Here is a 21,888-nt window from a genome sequence, read left to right on the forward strand (position 1 = left end):
TATTAAATAGTCTAATTCGATTTTATGGGATTTTCCTACGAGGTATTAGCCACTTTACTTTAATGTCAAACTTAGTAATTTTAGTTGGAAAATTATTTTTGTACTAAAATAGGAGGAAAAAGTTTTTTATTTAATTGGATTTTGGTTTTTTTATTTTTGTACTAAAATATTTTATTTACATTGTAAACTTAAGTAAAATATTTACGTAAATAGTTGCATATGAAAATAAGGTTAATGTGTATGGAGTGCCTTGTAAACTAAACCTATTGGGCTATGTCACTTCTAAAAATCTCAGTTCACTCTACTGCAAGAGTAAGTGCTCGAGCGGTCTACTCCTTACATGCTTGACATATTAGGAGCCTTCATTCTTTGCTGAGTGGGCGCCCGAGCAGTCTGTTTGAGATCAACCATTTAAAAATCATTTTTTACCAAATCTTTTCATTTTCTTACTCTATTTTCTCTCTTACTCCTCCATTCCGAAAACCCTAGACCTTCACACCTAGATTTCATCTAATTTTTACTAAGAATTCACCCGTAGTACTTGAGTTAAAAGTGTAGAGCTCAAAGAGATCAACGTGTTGTACCGATTGGATTGTGTTTTTGTCAAAGTCATCTCTTGGGTCTTCATCCATTTGCACTCATCTTTGAGATAGAAGGACTTTTTAACTTAGTATGTCCACGATTTGAGATGTATATGTGGTACTTTCTTTGTTATATTAATGTATGATAGGAGTAACTTTGATTTATGTGGGTTATTGATGTTTAAATAGGAATTTTTCTATAATGATTCTGGTTTAAACCCGACCCATTCATTGTTTTGGATATGGGTTTTCTTGTCTTGATGGTTGTTCATATCTTCTTCCGTCTTATTCCTTGTTTGGTTATTGGAATGTCTTGGTTATACTTGAAACAGGTTGGGAGTTAGTTTTTTTTTTCAAAACTATTGCTACCCTTTTTTCGTTTGTTCGCTCGAGCAAACTTTCTTAACTTCCAATACTTTTGCAGGTCTACAAAACTACTGGGAGTATGACATTCTTCACTCGAGCGGTGTTTCTTGCACTTGAGCGGTCTTGGCTTGAGCGGTTCTTTTTCAGCTCGAGCAGTCTTTTGGAACACTTAGTATTTTTACATGCCAGCAAAAGTACTAGAAGGGTGGTGTTGTTCGCTCGAGCGGTGTGTTGTTCGCTCGAGTAGTCTCTCTTTTTGTGTCTAGTCGCTCGAGTGGTCTGCGCGTATATCAGATTGTAAAAGTCACTTTTTGGATCACCTTTTCACTTATCTCTCTCTCTCTCTAAGTCTCAGATCTACACACACTCTCTAAAAAACCATCTCTAAATTTCAAATATACCTTGATCCTTCGATCTCCACACCCTAGTCCCTTTGATAAAAAGAGAGAGCACATCGAGGGCTTCGTTCTAATTCGAGAAGTTCGCATTTTCGGTACCGTCAAGTTCTACCCATCTTTTCTTTGCATCTTTTTTTTTGAGGTAGGGATTATTTTGACTATTTTTATGATTTTTAACTTAGTTATTTGTTTTTTAAAAAAGATATTGTGATTTGGGGATTTTTGATAAAAATCTAGGGTTTTGGTTGGAAATCAAAAGTGGGGTTTTTAAAATGAGTTCTTAAATATGTATATGGGTTTGTAATTGTGGTTGAATTGTGATGAGACAGTGGATTTTTTTCCTTGGAGTTAATTTTTAAAGAAATGGAATTTTACACTAAATTGTGAACATTTGACTTTGTAAAGAAAAAATAAAATTGATGTTGGTTTTATGAAATTGGGATGACGACGATGATGATGGTGGAGTTGGATATGAATTATCATTCCTATCTTGAAATGTTGGAAAGTATATCTGTATTAGAAATTATTTATCTGTTTAGAGATATCTGTTTTGGGCTATTGGCGGAGGATAACTATGATTATTGTAAATTGCATGAGATTTAGGTGAATTGAAACTAATTTCTCATTCATTTGCATGGAGCATTGTAACATATTCAACACATTGAAAATGTTTATTGCTTTGAAAAAATAGATGAATGCCTTGGTGAATTTGGGTAGGGAGTGTAGTTGTGGTATTAAGTTGGCCTGTGTATCCTTCGTGAAAGTTTAGAAACCCCGTGTGGATAGGTGCCGAGCCTTTCGGTTAGTATAGGTAAAAATGACAATTGGTAGTGTTTGTGGCTTACTTGTAGACACATTCTAGAGATTTACAGTATTGTATCCACTGCCCTGTTTTCTATTATAAAAAAAGTGATTTCATGAATTGTGATATAACCTGACATTACACGGTTTTTGAAAAGAGATATAAAATATTTTTGGCATGAGCATTGCATATACATTTATCTTATAACTCTGTTAAGATTCATACACTGTGTTAGAGTATCTTTACTGGGTTTTGGCTTACCCTATGTGAAAAACCATTTTCAGGTGTTGATGATATGCCTCCGCCAAGGTAGTAGTTTGGGAGGACTTGGAGCCAAGAGTTTCCTTTTTTGTTATTGTTGTGTTTATTTTGTACAAGCCTAGGGTTTTATTTGTATTGAGTTTCAAACTCATTTTTGTTGTAACCAAGCACCGTCTTGGAAAGTTATAGTCGTTAGGGCAATTATATATCTATTTAACTTTTATTTCTTATCTTTTGTTTATAACAAATGCTATAGATTCAGGGTTAAGACTTATGAATGTATAAATACATGTGTTACTCTTTTGTACAGTTGAAGCATATGGATGGAAGGGCTCTATTCTCAGATCATGATGTTGTTTAATTAATCATTACTCTCGGTATTTTGAGGCATTATATTTTCCCAAATTTATAAGGAGTTTTGAATGGTTAATGAAAATAGAGATGTTTGATGAAGATTATTTGATTTTAAAATGCAAATGTGGAAAAAATCCTAAATTTTTATTAAATCCTAATTTTGATTTTTACTCTAAGAGGATTTTGATTTATTTGGGCAATGTAATCTGAAATTGACTTGTTAATTTATCAAAACATGGATGATAATCAAATTGGTGAACTTGTTGAGATTTATTTGCTTAATTAAGGTGGTGGATCTAGTTGAATTTATGGAATTAAGATTCTTTTGAAATATGAGGGCAATAGAAGAAAATCATTAATACTTTTTATCAATCCACTCTGTCTCATATAATAATCACGTGAGAGTCATATAACATTATATATATATATATATATATATATATATATTTATGTTCATATATTGAAAATTAGGATGAAGATGTAAGAAAACATAGGTTTTGAAATAAAAAAAGGTAGCAGAGAAATCGAAAAGAAATGAAGAGGAATAGACAGAAAATTATGACCAAGTTTGGCAACATCAAAACTATCCATATTTTTATCTTTTTATCTTTTTTCCATCACATCACCTCTTTACTTTTCTACACATCTTTTCGTAAAAAGACAAAAAATACACTTATTTAGGTCATCCCAAACAATATGGAAAACAAAACTTTGTGATTCTAATTTCTACAAAATCTTAGTTCATCGTCTTAATCGTTCAAAATTTATATTTTGTTTTAGCTTAATATAATTATAATTTGATATAAATTTTGGGGTAAAATATAATTATATACTTGTGACATTATTATTACTAACTTTTGTTAAAAAGACATGTACAATAAAATAATAATTTTAATTGTCACGATTTCATGTCTACAAATCAAATGCAAAGTGTTATTTACCCCATAATTTAATTGCATTAGTTGAAAAAATAATTTTTTTAAGGATAAATTATACTTTTTCACATTCAAAATTCATTTTGGTTGGTCAAAAAATCTGAATAAAAAAAGTAGACTAAAATTTAATTAAAAATTCTCCCTCCATGATATAATAATAATAAAATCAAATCTCTCTGTATCTCCTCTATTTTTACATACTCACAACAATGGATTCTGTATAAATATACTGTGAAATCGAAGCAGACGAGAAAGCCCCTCTCCCAATGATGGTTGCCTCCGGAACCAATTCCTTCGCCAAGGAGATGGCCATCCGCAAGCGGATTGCCAGCATGTACTTTCTCTTCCTTCTCTTTCTTTTCACATATATATATTTGTTAATTAGAGTTTTGTACTTGTTGGGTTTAGTGGGTTTAAGGGTTTGGATTATACTCTGAAATTTGGGAAACACTCTGGAATTATGAAGGTTAAGAAGGGGGTGTTCTTGTTTGACTATTGATAATTGGAATCGGAATATTGAATGGTATGTTAAAGGAAAAAGGAAAAAAAAAAAACAAAAAATGAAATTTTTGTAATGAATTGGGTTTTAGATTTGGTGACTGGAAGAATATTTGTGTCTTCTCTTATCTGTAATTTTTATTTACATTTATAATGATAGATACCTCTAGCCTTGGAGAACAAATTATTTTTCAGTTTCTTGTAGAATATATTGGTTAAGTGCTGGTTATTCAAGCTTCAAGGTCACAACATACACGCCTCAATTGGCACCAAAAATCCCACTCTTCAATTTTGTTTGTTGAGAAACCAAAATTGACCACATACTTATGGTTTGGTTTATCGTGTAAATGGGATTCACAAGAGGTTTTAAGTGTTTTATAAAAATCTATAGAAATCCCATATCAGGAATAATTAAAGAAAAATGGCAGGGATGTTTTGTAAATAACTCCCTTCCTAACCTTTTTGCAAAACATGTAGTATTTGTTGATTTGATACCCTTTTTTTTTTTTTTTTCTGCTTTCTAAAAACAAGCTAAAGGATTACTAGGTGTTCGCATCTACTAATCCTATCTAGAACTTGTGTGGCAGCTAGCCAGCCATGTGTTGTTGCCTTGGGCATGGATGCCATGTGGTAAGGTAAGATGTAGTGGCGCAAGAAAATACTAGAAACAAGCTTGTGTTCATATCTTTAGATGCAAATATATTGGTCATTTATCTTCTAATACTAACAAATTTTGAATATATAAAGTGTTTGAATATAATATTTCGGTCAGTTTGATCGGTATCAGTGTAAAGTGTTTCAAAATCAAAACAAACTGTACTTTATGAACAATAGGCTGAAAACCAAAATTTTTAGATTTCATGCCTTTAAGATTACACTCTGTTTTTGGAATTTGACTTATGTTGTTTTTTTGGAACTTTGACCTATGTTGTATGGACTCTGATACAAGCATTGGGTGTGGGTGTTTGTTCAAGTGTTAGACCTTCATAAACCTAAATCTTATGATATTGAGATATATATCCAATAGTTGGATATGGGTACAAAGATGTGTCATGGACATTTCTATATATTGCATTTTGTATAATATTCTTAGATAAGATATTGTAAATTATATAGGAATGTACTTAAAATTAAGGGTATGGCTTCTCTCATGTTGGAGTTCCAACTGGACTGAACAGTTCAAACCACTAGATGAAGGCACGCTAGTTGAAATGGCAAAGAACGGCTCAGATTAAGCCACACAATCAAAAGTCCAGACCCACTTCAATATGACATCGTTATTAACTAAACGGAAACCTAACCTAGTGCCGTTCAGAAATTTCAACACTCACATTTGTTCCTATTCTCTGAAACGATGTCAAATCTCTCTCTCATTCATGCTCTGCTCTATGCTTGCCCAAAATTCGATATCCCTTTCCTTCTCACCCAAAAACTAACATGGAAGCCTTTGATAAACAACCATGGCTGGAAGGAAACGATTTCTGTTTCACAGGGCGCCTTCGTGCATGGAAGGCAAATTTTGGATGTGGTCTTAGTGGCCAATGAGGTTGTGGAGGAATATAGAGCGTTACGTAAGGAGGGGGTAGTATTTAAGGTAGACTTTGAGAAAGCATATGATCATGTGGATTGGGGTTTTTTGGACTTTGTTTTGGAAAAGAAGGGTTTCGGTTTTAGGTGGAGGAAGTGGATTTGTGGGTGTGTGTCATCGTGCAATATGTCGGTTATTGTGAATGGAAAAGCCGGGAATTCTTTTCATGCGTCTCAGGGATTAAGGCAGGGAGGCCCATTATCTCCATTTTTATTTGTCGTAGTGGCTGACGTGCCGGGGAGGTTAATTGATGTTGCTAGGGATAAGGGGGCTATTGAGGGGTTTGTGGTGGGTAGAGATATGATTAGTGTGACTCATTTGCAGTTTGCAGATGATACCATATTTTTCTCTTCTAAGGAGGAAAGTATGGTCTGTAATCTACTTATGCTTTTGAGAATCTTTGAAGTTGTATCCGGCCTTAAGGTCAATCTCACTAAGAGTTGTGTTGTGGGTATTAATCTTGAGCGTAGTTGCGAGCTTCGTATGGCGGATGTGTTGGGTTGCCCCATTGAGAAGCTTCCTCTGAAGTATTTGGGGCTCCCATTGGGTGGTGATCCTAGAACAGAGGCCTTTTGGAATCTAGTCCTTGTTAAGATTGGGAAAAGATTGGAGGGTTGGAGGCGAGCATTGTTGTCTCGGGGTGGGAGATATACTTTGGTACAATCAGTGTTGAGCTGTATTCCTATTTATTTTTTGTCCATTTTCAAGATACCGGTTCGTTTTGCAAGGCAAATTGAGAAATTGTTGAGAGATTTTTTGTGGGAGGGGTGTGATGAGGGTAAGAGGGATCACTTAGTCAGTTGGGAGGTTGTCTCTCTCCCTCGGCATAAAGGGGGTCTTGCTATTGGGAACATTGTTGCTAGAAACATTGCCCTCTTGAGCAAATGGTTGTGGAGATTTCCTGAGGAAAGTGAGCCTTTATGGTGTTCTATTATTAGAAGCAAGTACGGAACTCAGGCTAATGGTAGAGATTCTATTGTGGTTAGCAGAGGCAATTGTCATTCTCCATGGAAGTCTATCTCTCGTTTGTTTCCCATTGTGTCTCGGTTTGTGTCTATGAAAGTGGGTGATGGGGCCAGCATTCGATTTTGGGAGGATGTTTGGGTGGGGGAGACACCTTTTGATCAAGCTTTTCCACTTTTATACCGATTGGTTCATGCACGAAATGTGTCAATTGCGTCGGTGGCCTGTTCTAATGTGGCACCAATCTCTTGGAATTTCAATTTCTTTAGGAATCTAAGTGATAGGGAGTCTCTTGAGTTGGCATCTTTGTTGACATTGATTGATGGGGTTTCCTTAGTTTTATCTCCCGATAAAAGGATATGGAATATCAGTTCTTCAGGGGTCTTTTCTTGTAAATCTTTGTTTGACAATCTCATTGATAAATCTTCCGTTCCTTTGTTTCCTCTACATATGAAAATCTGGAAAACGGGTGTTCCTCATAAAGTCAAGTTTTTCATGTGGTCCTTAGCTCATAGAGGTGTCATGACCAATGACCTTTTCCAAAGGAGAAGGCCTAATCACTATCTTTGCCCTCATTGGTGCGTGATGTGCAAGAGGAGTTCGGAATCGGCGGATCATCTATTTCTTCATTGTTCGGTGGCTATGCAGTTATGGCAGCATCTATTTGGTTTGTGTGATGTTACATGGGTTGCTCCACGGGATTGCACACATATGCTTCTTGTTAGGTTTGATGGGTTTGGCAGCTCTGAGAAAGCCAAAATTTTGTGGTCTTGTATTGTTTGTGCTATTTTCTGGATCATCTGGCTGGAAAGGAATTCAAGAATCTTTGATGGAAAGGAGGCTGTTGTAGATTCTTTGTGGGATAGGGCAGGTTTTTTGGCTTCTTTTTGGGCTTTTGTGTCTCCTCCGTTTAAAGGAGTTCCACTTTTCTTGATTTCTAGGGATTGGTTTGCTGTTTGCAACCCCTAGTGTTTGGACTTTCTTGTTTTCCCTTTCTTTTTCTGATAGTTGTTTGTATTTTGATTGGGTTCTTGTTCATTGTATGAGGACTTCTTGTCCTCCACACTTTCTTCTTTAATAAAACTTCTTGTTGGCTTTTCAGAAAAAAAAAAACAACCATGGCTGTAAGAATTGTTGGGACAAACTTTCTCTCTCGGTAATGCATCTTTAGCCTCAATGCAGCATTAAATAAAAAAATTCAACATCTTTCTATACTGGTTTGGTTTCTGTGGAATATTTACGTCCCTAACATTTTTTTTAATGTCTGTTCATCAACTCCTTAGAGGGGGGTTTAATTGTAAAAAAATATGCAATTTACACTTACAATTTGCTGTTGTTTAGTTTTGCTCAAAGAAGTATGGATACGGACACGCGACACGACATGGACACGTCGACACGCTAATTTTCAAAAAATATAGGACACGACACGTGGGGGACACACATAAAATATATAAATTTATATATTTATTATATGTTATATATATGAATATATCATTCAAAGATAATAAAGAATGTAATATGACACTAATTTTTATAAATTAAGATGGTTTTTGTTTTATTATTGTATCATAAGTTATTTTGTTCGAACTTATAATTAGTTTCACCTGTGTCTAATCCATAAGCACGTGTGTTTAAGTGATAGATACGTGTGTCCTCCATGTATCCAAAGAGTGTCCGGGTCTTTAAAAAAAATTAAAAAATGGGACACGTTTTGAAGAGTGTCAGACACATGTCGGGGAAGTGTCCAAAGAGTGTCGGTGTGATACCCCTGTTCCGTAATATGCTAAATTGATCCTTAATTTGAATATGATTATGTGTTCAGCATGATTTTATGTGCCATTATGTGGTGTGATTTTGCAATTCTATCTGTTTACTGTAGGAATATCTGTTTGAGTAAACTACTTTGGGAATTAAATTGAGGGCCCTATCGGCCACAGAACCCGAAATTGATTACACCATTGTGATTGGCATAATTTTTAGAGCCTACGGTGAAATTTAATTGAAAATTGATTCGGGTTAGATTAAACCGATTAAATTGATGAATTAGAGCCCAACTACTTTATTATTATAATATTGGCCTTAGTGGGTTTTGTTGTCAAGTTTTAAACACTCAATCTCTCTCTCCCTAGCCTCATTTTGACTGATAATAAACTCAAAGAAGAGAAGAGAGGGTCGGTTGGAAAAAGAGAGAATAGGAGATTGAGGGTTGGCCTAAAGCTTGGAAATTTTGGAGGTTAAGCTCAAAGAATTGCCATAGATTGTGGAGATTAAACTCCTTGGTGAGTAATGCATGCATTTTTAGTCATCATCTTGTGAATTCAAGTTTAATAGATGGCCAAGACCATGAATTAGTTTGAATATGAAGGGATTGAGTTGTATATGTTGAATTTCAAGCTAATAGAAGCATGCATGTAAAGAATTGTTATAGATTTCCATGTTTGAGCTTACTTTGTGTAATCTATATTGAAATTTGAATGAAATCCATGGGTATGACCACTTCTTCACCAAATAAGTTGTGAATAATGTGTATTTCTTACATGCAAGAGTAGATTATGAAAGAGCAAGCTTTGCATGTTGAAACTTGATATGTTGGTGATGAATTTGGATTAATTTGAGGCATGCATGTAAATGACATAAGAAATGGAGCTTCCTAATGTTGTAATTTTGTATTGGTAGCATGTTAGCATCAGTAAATGTGAATTTTGAGCCATAACATGCATAAATTGTGGGTTGAAAGTCGAGGTGAAGCTCAAGAACTCAATCTGGAATTTCCAGAATTTTGACTTCCGCTCGAGCGGGGGAAGGGCCGCTCGAGCGGAGAAATCGTGCTCCCAGCACTTTTTGTAGAGTTGGATGTCCGCTCGAGCGGGATATCTCACGCTCAAGCGGGGAGTTTTGTAGACAGGCCTTCCGCTCGAGCGCTTTATTCCACGGCCGAGCGTATTTTTCATGCAACCAGTACTTTTGCAAGCCTTAACGGTCCGCTCGAGCGGGGAAGTTGACGCTCGAGCGGGGACCTTGTTCTCTGAAATTTTATATGCTCGTTCTGTGTTTTGTTTTCCGTTCTCTTTCACTTGTAAGCACTTTTAGGCATGTGTTAAGCATGGTAAATGAGTTAATGAAATAAGAATAAAGCCTAAAGAGGAATATGTGAATTAAAGAACGGGTTGAATTGATAATGACCCTTTTGTGTTCATGGAATGTGTAGGGTCAAGCTCCAGGGCGAATCTACAAGCCGATTACTGTGAGTAATATCGATATTCGAATAATTGTGAATGTCTAATTGTTTATTCCCTTATAAGCTTTATGAATTGCTGATTGGGATTGTGGACAAAAGTTTGACATGAAAATAATTGGACCTAAGGTCATTTTGATAGAAATGAATGGACCAGAGGTCGTTTTGATAGAGATGAATGGACCAAAGGTCGTTTTGATAGTAATGAATGGACCGGAGGTCGTTTTGATAGAAATGAATGGACCGAAGGTCGTTTTGATAGAAATGACTGGACCAAAGGTCGTTTTGATGTACATGAACGGACCGAAGGCTGTTTTGACATATATGGATGGACCAAAGGTCGTTTTGACATGAATGAGTGGGCCGAAGGCCGTTTTGCCACAAATATATGGGCCGAAAGCCGTTATGACATAAATGGGTGGGCCGAAGGCCGTTTTGACATAAATGAATGGGCCAAAGGCCAGTATGTTTGGAACTACAGTCACTCGATCTAAACCTTACATAAATGTACATATGTTAAGTAGGAATATGAATTGGGCCTAAGGCTGTTTGGAGTATATTGTCTTACATATTGTTTATATGACTTCTGTATTTGATATTATTCACTGAGCTATCGCTCACGCTCATTCATGTGTTTGTAGGTGAGCCGAGGGAAGTCCAAACCCAGCCCTAGTGAAGTCTGCCAGGAACAACATGAGTTTTGAGAAAGTCAGCCTTGTGTCTCACGCACAAGACCTATCCTTGCCATTTTGTTATGTAACTATATTTTGTTTTGCTGGCAAGGACTTTATGTATATTTGTAAATAGTCTGTCATGGGTTGACTTAGTTGGATGATCCTGTCTGTAAAGAATTTTATGGTACTGTACTTTTGACGTGGGTTATTAACGTATATGAGTATGGTTTGTTTTGAAGTGCATATAAGCACGGCTCTATGGACAAAGTTTTTGATTATTGCTTCCGTTTGGCCCCTTTACTCTGTTGAGTTATGTCTATTTTGGTTTGAGGCCGTAGGTAATCTCAGGATTACTGGCTGGTTACGTCCTTAACCCATAGGGGCGGGTTCGGGTCGTGACAGTCGGTGTCCGACACGGACACAACACGGATATGTCATCTGCTTAGAAGTGTCCGTGCTTCTTAGGTTTTGCTGCATAGAAGGAAAAATGTTTTGTTGTTGTTTGTTTAGTTTTTCTGGACAAGAAGTTTATGCCCGACTGTTACAGAGTTGATTAAAACAAAGTTTGAGGTGCTGTAAAGATTTGAATTTACAAACAATAATTTGAACTGACAAAACTTCATACTAAATTTATTGGCTTTTCAATATGTGGAGAAGGGTTTCATAATCACAGCAACTACTCAGATTAGAGTTCCTTTTAAATTTCGAAATCGTTTGAGAGAAAAAGATGATGATCATGTGTCAGCACTGAGATTAAATTTTTTGAACGGAAGCTTTTCTTTCCGTTAAGTTGGAAATGATGCAGTATTGAGATGAATCTGGGTGTGACTGTGTGGCTTAATCTGAGCCGTTCTTTGCCATTTCAGCTGACATGCATTCATCTGGTGGTTTGAACTATTCGGTCCAGCTGGAACTCTAAAATGAGAGAAGCCATACCCTAAAATTAAATAAGATACAGGAAAAAAAAAAAAGAAGAATTTTTATCACTCATCATTGTGTGAGGCTAGAGATGTTTCATTTCTAGCTAACGTGAGTTTCTTTTTCTTCATACATCGTAAAAAAATTAAGGAATCCAAGTATCTGAATTGGGTATGACTGTCGAACACATATCCCACACCCTTACTCTTATCATGTCCATTGGACATGGGTACTTTGGCAGAAATAGAAGAATTGAGGTAACACAGCCTTTGACAATATATGCACAAAGTGGCTTCTCTAAAGAGATAATAAGAAAATAGGAAAAATAAAACGAGGATCATATTATAGATATCCATTGTCCACAATAATGGCATGGACAAACTTGACGTGGGTATGTGCTAATCCACAAAATGATTCTAAGTGAAGCAAAAAAGATTCTTATTTGTTACTATAGAAAACAATTTTTTTATTTTTTTTTTAGTTTCGCCTGTATGGTATTGATAAATTGTAGAATGATGAATGAAGCACTTGATTGCCAATTAAAAAATTTGAGATTTGTTAATTCATCGGCTAATATATTTCCGAAAAGTCAAAACTTAAGTGATAAAGGTTTTGTGAAACCTTCTAAGATTTTAATAGGTAAAAGGATAGGAGTTGGTTGAATGTATTTTCCAAAATAAGCCAACCTTTTTTGCTAAGATCCGCATAGAAATATGTGACTGCCATTGGTAATTTTTCTTGCATCTCCTCCTCCGGTGATGAATGAAGTATCTGATTGTCAATTCGAACATCTGAGATTTGTTTGTGTGATTTTACTCCTTCACTTACCTCACTGTGTTATTGATCGCCAGTTTGCTTCTAGTTAATGTATAATGAAGATTATAATAAGTTGAATTCTTGATCTCTGTTTGTTTTCTTCTTTTTTGTTTTGCACAATTTTGACAGATTTAATAAAAGAGAAGAGGATTTCCCATCATTGACAGAGTACAATGATTACTTGGAGGAAGTGGAAGACATGAGTAAGTTTTTGTAGTTTATAAGAGTTTTCTTTTTATAGAAATGCTTTCCTTCTTTGTAGAAGTCTTGACATGGGCATTCTAGGTGCCTTGACTTGGATATAGGTGTTCCTGTTGTTGGTGTGTGATTTCACCTATTACCTCAGGTCTTGTAATAGAGAGTTCATTATGTTGCCTTCCCTCTTAGGTTGTGAGAGGTTTGTTATTTGGTTTTCTAATCCCCTCTTGGGATGTAAAAGACCTTTTTTCCTTGTGCCCTTTGTTTCCTCCATAGGGTTTGGGTTGAGCTTCATTCTATTTATCTTTTTGGCAATAAAATCTTATCTTATGTACTGAAGAATTATTTATTTGTTTATTTATTTTTTCAGTATTCAACTTGGTTGAAGGAATAGATGTTCCTGCTATTGAAGAAAAAATTGCAGAGTACGAGAAAGAAAATGCTGAACAAATTATGAATGCTCAAGCACGTAAGGTTTGTTGTGAAGTTAGCTGAATTTCTTGTATCATACTGAACAATGTTTTATTTAATTTAGGTTTTTTAAAGGTTGTGAATTCTGTGGTTTCTGTTGCAAAATTTTCTTGAGTATTCTTAGTCTGGTTATTTTATTATTACAGGCCGAAGAGTATGCAGCAGCATTGGCTGCAAGCAAAGGACAGCCTGCACAGGCTGATGGTGATATGGTGAGAAGATTACATGCATTATCATTTCATCTTGTCACTTGCCTACTTAAAATCTTTCTTAGCCATCTTCAAGTGCACTGTTACTTTTATGTTTTTGATAGGTAATTTAAAGAGCTTGAACTTGAGTCTCTTTATTGGGGGACTGCAGCCTAAGCGGCTGGGTTGTCCCCTAGGGGACTTAACTCCACTTTTTTGAATATCATTAGGTGGCACTGCAACTATGCTGTCCAATATGAGATTGTAGATTGATTGGAGTTGGCAGATTAACTTTTTGGCTTGCTTTATATCCTACTATTAAAAACCTAGTTGATGGCCAAAGAACATGGGACTTGAAAAGTCTCGTCCCAACTAGTTGGTTTAGCTACTTGAATTATGTTGTGTCCATCCTTAAGAGCCGTAGCTTTAGCTAAATCACACTGTGACATGTCTAATTTTAGCTGTATTGTGAGCATGAAATTGATGATAATAACAATAATAATAGTTGATGATGTTTGCCAAATTTTCAGCCATTATGTTAGTTTAGCTACTTGAATTATGTTGTGTCCATCCTTAAGAGCCGTAGCTTTAGCTAAATCACACTGTGCCATGTCTAATTTTATCTGTATTGTGAGAATGAAATTGATGATGATAATAATAATAACAGTTGATGATGTGTGCCAATTTTTAAGCCTTTATGTTATCACAGATTTGATAATGCTGATCCTTTGATGTTTTGCATAATTATTTGTTTCTTAAACTTGGCAATATGTTCTCAACATGTTACCAGTATGGAACCTAATTTTCCTGAATCTCTGCATAGATTTCTTGTGTATCCTATCTTAAATTTGATGTAAGAGACACCATTTTTTAATTTATTATTTTTTCTTTTTATATATCTAAGATCCTGTATTTCAGCAAGGAATTTGAGGCTATTTATATTCTATAAATGATTGTTGATGCACATACATTTAGCCTTAAGTAAGAAGTGTAAAGGCGTCTGTGTAGAGCAAAACTATTTGGCTGATATGAAGACATTTTCTTAATGTGTACCAGATGTATTTAAACCTCCCTAATTGAAGTGCTGCTTGATGGTTGTCAATAATCAGAAATTGGGTTATTGGATTGCTGTGCGAAAGCCTGACATATTAATGACTAAACGTGGCTTATAAGTTACCTAACTCTCAAATACAAACATAGTGAGATTACCTGGACAATTGAATTGGTCACGCTCATTATATTTATGTTTTAGGTACATGCTTGACAATGAAGTTGTTTAGTGTGGTGATACTGCTTGTGATTAGATATGATTTTGTGGGTTTGAGTTACTTTGCCTCTTACTAAAAAAACGTGTATTACTCAGCAGAGAATGGATGAATCTGTGCTCTCAAAACCCAAATCTGCGAATTTGGGACTAATCTGGCATGAACCTGTGCGTGTGAATTTATTTACACTAGCAGTGATTAGGTTTTTTCAGTTTAGATACACCATTGAATGGGATTAGCAATGCAGATGTTTTAACCAATAGTGGAATATTTGTTTTACTATTATTGTCCTCGTGTTCGTCATGCATTTTGGACTTGTCAGTCAATTATCAGAGGTTTAGAGAAAACCAGAGAATGATAAATATCAACACCAATCCTACATGTGCCTAAGTACAATTAATTACATGATAAATGTGGATTTTTGTCGGTGTTCTTGTGGCGTTTAATTTTAGGATATTGCACCCCTGAATTTGAAAAATGAAACTGACTTTTATGATTACTTGATTACATAGCCAGGAATAACCTAATGAGTGTGGTGTTACTAGATTATGTTTATGCTTTCATCTTTTCTGTTATCTCTCTCTCTCTCTGTGTATATATTATTACATATGTGAGGGGTTCTCATGTTCTGAAAATGCCCTTCTAGCCTATTTAAAATAAAAAAAATTATATAGAGAGGAGGTTGGGACTCGAAACCGAGACCATGGTTTGATGAAGAAAGCCCTTAACTACTTAAGCAACACATACTATATGTGCATTTTTTTTTGGGGGGTCATTATTCTTATAATATTACTTCTTTTTTCAAGTTGCACACGCATCGCGTGTGTAGACTGCTAATATATATATATACATATATGGCTTTCTGTATACTCAAACATCCATATTACATTGTCAAACTTTCTTGAACCTCTGTTATTCCATTGGTAACTGATGAAATCTCATAATGGTTCAATTTATGAAATATTCTGAACTTAATATGGCTAGTGTTAATTTTAGAATGCTTTCTTTTTTTTTGTTTTTGGTAAAAAAGAATGTAATATTTTCTATAAATGGGCTTGTGTTGAGGATTCTTCTTGATGAACATCACATCACATGTTCTAAACCGTCTTTATTGAGACAGAGCATGAGCCAGAGCTCCCAAGTAGGGGTCGCTGCTGGTGCGTATGCCCCTGCAGTTGCTGGGGGTGGAATTGCGCAGCCACGGCCAACAGGCGTGGCTCCACTGCCTATTCCAATTGGATCTAATCATGACATGCAAGGGTATGATATTGATGATGAAGAAATGATGAAACTTCGAGCAGAGAGAGGTATAAGGGCAGGAGGGTGGAGCGTCGAATTGAGCAGGAAACGGGCACTTGAAGAAGCCTTCAGTAGCATTTGGATTTGAGTAGATATCTGAGCTCATGTGCTACTTGGCTTTGCTGCTTTACAAGAGGAAGGTGACACAATTTACTATCAGATTTTTAAATACGAGAGAGAGAGAGAGGGGGAGAGAGAGAGAGAGAGAGAGAGAGCAGTTAGTGATATCAGTGAAGTGTAATGACTGTATGTCTGTTCTGTATGGTTATAATCATTTATCATGTCCTGTTCTGGTTTGGTTCACGCATTTTTAGCATTAATTTTTTTTTTCTTTTTTAGATTTTTTTTTACACGATTAAAAATGTATTACAAATAGAATTATCGTTCATTATTATGAGGTATTGTTTGATTTATTGGAATGAAATAAACATTCCATTAGAATGTCTAATTTTATGTTTCGAAATGCACGCAATTGCAGAACTATCAATATACTCAATAGATAACCAAATAATTCGAATCACATAGTAAGTTGCATAAAATTGGGAGATTTAATCTATAGCAGGTCCTTTAAATCAAAGAATTTATTATACACAAGTACTAAATCAGGGTAGCACAAAATGATCTACAAAAGGGACATCGATTAGTCTTTGGCAACGACTTGAGCATGCAGTCCCTGTGAAACACATGCGAGCAGGGCGTTATCGCAACCATCATTCCTCCACAAATCTCCCCCAAACAAATCGAACAATCACCAACTGCTTCGTAACCACCGTCTCCATCAAACTCCTTCACCTTCATCACAGCCTCAACCTCGCAAAGCCCTTGACACTCATGGCTCGATATTGGTTCCTCAAAATCAGTCAATAACACACCACGAATCTCTTCAACTTTTTCAACAGACAATTTTCTTTGTTTTAAACCCTTCGAAAAATGGGTAAGTCTATAGTACATTTTGTATAAAAAATGTACGGTACATACAAAATCAATGGTTAAGATTGAGCCACATCATTAAAAGTGAGCTGCTAAACATGTCACTTTTTATAGTTATGAGCTAAAATCATATTTCTTCATAACTATAATCAAATTGATCATAACTTAGCTATAACTACATCTCATAACCAACACCATTTTGTTCATAACTAATATCACATATTTCATAACCACATCTCATAACCAGCACCATTTTAGTCATAACTAACATCACATATTTCATAATCATAATCACATATCTCATAACCAATACCACTTTGATCATAACAAATATCACATATCTCATAACTATTGATCACATATCTCATAACCACATCTCATAGCCAATCCTTTTGAGTCATAACCAACATCACATATCTCATAACCACTAGTCACATATCTCATAACAAACACCTTTTTGTCATAACCACTAATCACACATCTCATAACCACTAATCACACATCTCATAACTACTACCCACATACATCATAACCACATCTCATAACCAATCCCTTTGAGTCGTAACCAACATCACATATCTCATAACCACTAATCACATATCTTATAATTAACACCTTTTTGCTCATAACCACATCACTTTGATCATAACTAACATCACATATCTCATAACTACTAGTCACATATCTAATAACCAACATCACATATCTCACAACCACTAGTCACATAACCAATATCTCATAACTCATAACCATTAGTACATGTAGCATAACCACACCCTTTGACACCACTTTGCTCATAACCATTACCCACGTATCTCATAACCACTAACACATATAGCATAACCAAATACCCTTTGACACCACTTTGCTCATAACCATTACCCACATATCTCATAACTACTAACACATATAGCATAACCAAATACCCTTTGACACCACTTTGCTCATAACCATTACTCACATATCTCATAACCACTCATAACCATTACCCACATATCTCATAACCACTAACACATATAGCATAACCAAATACTCTTTGACACCACTTTGCTCATAACCATTACCCACATATCTCATAACCACTCATAACCATTACCCACATATCTCATAACCACTAACACATATAGTATAACCAAACACCCTTTGACACCACTTTACTCATAACCATTACCTACATATCTCATAACCACTCATAACCATTACCCACATATCTCATAACCACTAACACATATAGCATAACCAAACACCCTTTGACACCACTTTGCTCATAACCATTACCCACATATCTCATAACCACTAACACATATAACATAACCAAACACCCTTTGACACCACTTTACTCATAACCATTACTCACATATCTCATAACCACTAATACATATAGTATAACCAAACACCCTTTTGACACCACTTTGCTCATAACCATTACTCACATATCTCATGAACCACCTTTGACATCACTTTGCTCATAACCGTTACTCACATATCTCATAAACCACTAACACATATAGCATAACCAAACACCCTTTGACACCACTGTGCTCATAACTATTACCCACATATCTTATAACCACTAACACATATAGCATAACCAAACACCCTTTGACACCACTTTGCTCATAACCATTACCCACATATCTCATAACCAACATCACATATATCATAACTACTAATCACATATCTCATAACCAAACACTCTTTGACTTATAACTATACCACTCTGCTCATAACCAAAACCACATATCTCATAATCACTAATCATATATCTCATTACCTTTACCCGCGTATGTTATAACCACATCTCATAACCAACACCCATTGTTTCATAATCAATATCACATATATCATAACCACTAATCATATATCCAATAACCACTACCCACGTATAGGGGTGTAAATTTGGCCCACGAGCTCGCGGCACACCCTAAGTCCGCTCGTGCCCTGGGTAGGCAGAACTAGGCTTGAGCCTAAACCCAACCTAAGATATGTGTTCTAGAGCCCGACCCGACCCTGGTGTTATGGAGTGTGACCCATCCCGTGAGCTCGCCCCGAAATTTTCTTCCCCATCTGGCTCGACTCAACCCCAATGGCTCCCTGCCTCTCTTGTCAGTGCAATGGTCAAAAATTTAAATCAAAACAATTTGAAAGAGTCATATAACCGTTAATTCCACCAACAATCAATTTTTATTTTATTTTATTTTTATATATATATAAATTAACTCCTCCCTCCCAAGTCTTATAAATACCACCCCTCTCACATCACTACAAGAAAAGTGGGCTTAAAAGACGAAACTTTTTGCGACGGCACAGCTTGCCGTCGCAAAAAATGTGATCTTTTGAGACGGCATAACTTGCCGTCGCTGAAAAATGTGACTTTTTGAGACGACACAGCTTGCCGTCACAAAAAATGTGACCTTTTGAGACGGCACAACTTACCGTCGCAAAAAAATGTGACTTTTTTAGACGGCACAGCTTGCTGTTGCAAAAAATGTGACCTTTTGAGATGGCAGAACTTGCCGTCGCAAAAAAAAAAATGTGACTTTTTGAGACGGCACAACTTGCCGTTGCAAAAAATAGAGTTTTTGTGACGGTACCAGCTGCAGCCGCAAAAAAAAAAAAAAGAATAGTTTTTTGCAACCGTAATAGGTACCGTTGCACAAAAAAAAAAAAAAAAAAAAAATATATATATATATATATATTGTGGCTTTGAGACTGCTTCATATATATATAGTCACAAAATGATTTAAATAAATGCAACGTTATTTTTCTGTCACTAAAAAAAAAAAAAAAAAAAAAAGACGTAGTCTTACTCTTTTGAACATTTCTCTTTTCACCCATTTTTTTATCTTCTTATCTCTTTCTCTGTCTCTCTTCTCTCTCTCTCTCTCTCTCTCTCACTCATCACTCTTCTCTATCTGTCTGTCTCTCTCTTTCTCTCTGTGTCTCTGTCTTTGTCTCTCTTCTTTTTCTCTCTCATTCATCACTCTTCTTTGTCTGTCTCTCTCTTTCTCTTTGTGTCTTTCGTCCATCTCTCTTCTGTTTATCTCTCTCATCTCTATTCTCTCTCTCTCTCGCTCATCTCTCCCTGTCTCTCTCTCGTTTATCTCTTTTCGTTTTTTTTGTTCTCTCTCTCTCTCTCTCTCCCTGTCTATATCTTTTCACCAATTTTTTCATCTTTCTCTCTCTCTTCTCTTTCTCTTTCACACTCATCACTCTTCTCTCTCTGTCAATCTCTCTCTCTATCTCTCTGTGTGGGTAGTGGTTCTGAGATATATGATTAGTAGTTATGATATATGTGATATTGATTATGAAACAAAGGGTGCTAGTTATGAGATGTGGTTATAATATATGTGGGTAAAGGTAATGAGATATATGATTAGTGATTACGAGATATGTGATTTTGGTTATGAGTAGAGTGGTATAGTTATAAGTCAAAGGGTGTTTGGTTATGAGATATGTGATTAGTAGTTATGATATATGTGATGTTGGTTATGAGATATGTGGGTAATGGTTATGAGTAAAGTGGTGTCAAAGGGTGTTTGGTTATGCTATATGTGTTAGTGGTTATGAGATATGTGGGTAATGGTTATGAGCAAAGCGGTGTCAAATGGTGTTTGGTTATGCTATATGTGTTAGTGGTTATGAGATATGTGGCTAATGGTTACGAGCAAAGTGGTGTCAAAGGGTATTTGGTTATGCTATACGTGTTAGTGGTTATGAGATATGTGGGTAATAGTTATGAGCAAAGTGGTGTCAAAAGGTGTTTGGTTATGCTATATGTGTTAGTGGTTATGAGATATGTGGGTAATGGTTATGAGTGGTTATGAGATATGTGGGTAATAGTTATGAGCAAAGTGGTGTCAAAAGGTGTTTGGTTATGCTATATGTGTTAGTGGTTATGAGATATGTGGGTAATGGTTATGAGTAAAGTGGTGCCAAAGGATGTTTGGTTATGGTATATGTGTTAGTGGTTATGAGATATGTGGATAATGGTTATGAGTGGTTATGAGATATGTGGGTAATGGTTATGAGCAAAGTGGTGTCAAAGGGTGTTTGGTTATGCTATATATGTTAGTGGTTATGAGATATGTGGGTAATGGTTATGAGTTGTTATGAGATATGTGGGTAATGGTTATGAGTAAAGTGATGTCAAAGGGTGTTTGGTTATACTATATGTGTTAGTGGTTATGAGATATGTGGGTAATGGTTATGAGTGGTTATGAGATATGTGGGTAATGGTTATGAGCAAAGTGGTGTCAAAGAGTATTTGGTTATGCTACATGTGTTAGTGGTTATGAGATATGTGGGTAATAGTTATGAGCGGTTATGAGATATGTGAGTAATGGTTATGAGCAAAGTGGTGTCAAAGGGTATTTGGTTATGCTATATGTGTTAGTAGCAAAGTGGTGTCAAAGGGTATTTGGTTATGCTATATGTGTTAGTGGTTATGAGATATGTGGGTAATGGTTATGAGCAAAGTGGTGTCAAAGGGTGTGGTTATGCTATATGTATTAATGGTTATGAGTTATGAGATATTGGTTATGTGACTAGTGGTTGTGAGATATGTGATGTTGGTTATTAGATATGTGACTAGTAGTTATGAGATATGTGATGTTGGTTATGATCAAAGTGATGTGGTTATGAGCAAAAAGGTGTTAATTATAAGATATGTGATTAGTGGTTATGAAATATGTGATATTGGTCATGACAAAAAGGTGTTTGTTACGAGATATGTAACTAGTGGTTATGAGATATGTGATGTTGGTTATGACTCAAAAGGATTGGTTATGAGATGTAGTTATGATGTATGTGGGTAGTAGTTATGAGATGTGTGATTAGTGGTTATGAGATATGTGATATTAGTTATGACAAAAAGGTGTTAGTTATGAGATATGTGACTTGTGATTATGAGATATGTGATGTTGGTTATGACTCAAAGGGATTGGTTATGAGATGTGGTTATGAGATATGTGATCAATAGTTATGAGATATGTGATATTTGTTATGATCAAAGTGGTGTTGGTTATGAGATATGTGATTATGATTATGAAATATGTGATGTTAGTTATGACTAAAATGGTGTTGGTTATGAGATGTGGTTATGAAATATGTGATATTAGTTATGAACAAAATAGTGTTGGTTATGAG

At 35.6% G+C, this 21,888-nt stretch overlaps 1 protein-coding gene across 1 annotated transcript; it reads left to right on the forward strand.

Annotated features, from left to right (window-relative positions):
- Window positions 1-3,805: 3,805 nt before the first annotated feature.
- LOC114299778 (uncharacterized) lies at window positions 3,806-16,258 on the forward strand. The gene is made up of 5 exons (XM_028244611.2): window positions 3,806-4,031; window positions 12,519-12,592; window positions 12,958-13,061; window positions 13,205-13,270; window positions 15,632-16,258. The coding sequence occupies exons 1-5, from the start codon at window positions 3,964-3,966 to the stop codon at window positions 15,896-15,898; spliced, it is 579 nt and encodes a 192-aa protein (XP_028100412.1). The 5' UTR covers window positions 3,806-3,963; the 3' UTR covers window positions 15,899-16,258.
- The last annotated feature ends 5,630 nt before the right edge of the window (window positions 16,259-21,888 follow it).

Source organism: Camellia sinensis, unplaced genomic scaffold (assembly GCF_055761805.1).
Source record: "Camellia sinensis isolate YWXY unplaced genomic scaffold, ASM5576180v1 Unanchor10, whole genome shotgun sequence".
Classification (NCBI taxonomy): Eukaryota; Viridiplantae; Streptophyta; class Magnoliopsida; order Ericales; family Theaceae; genus Camellia; species Camellia sinensis.

Excerpts from the sequence above, each read along its gene's own strand:
- LOC114299778 (XM_028244611.2), top strand. The coding sequence starts at position 3,964 with ATGATGGTTGCCTCCGGAACCAATTCCTTCGCCAAGGAGATGGCCATC. Across the intron at positions 12,593-12,957 it reads GGAGGAAGTGGAAGACATGA|TATTCAACTTGGTTGAAGGA; the intron begins GTAAGTTTTTGT and ends TTATTTTTTCAG. Across the intron at positions 13,271-15,631 it reads CACAGGCTGATGGTGATATG|AGCATGAGCCAGAGCTCCCA; the intron begins GTGAGAAGATTA and ends TTATTGAGACAG.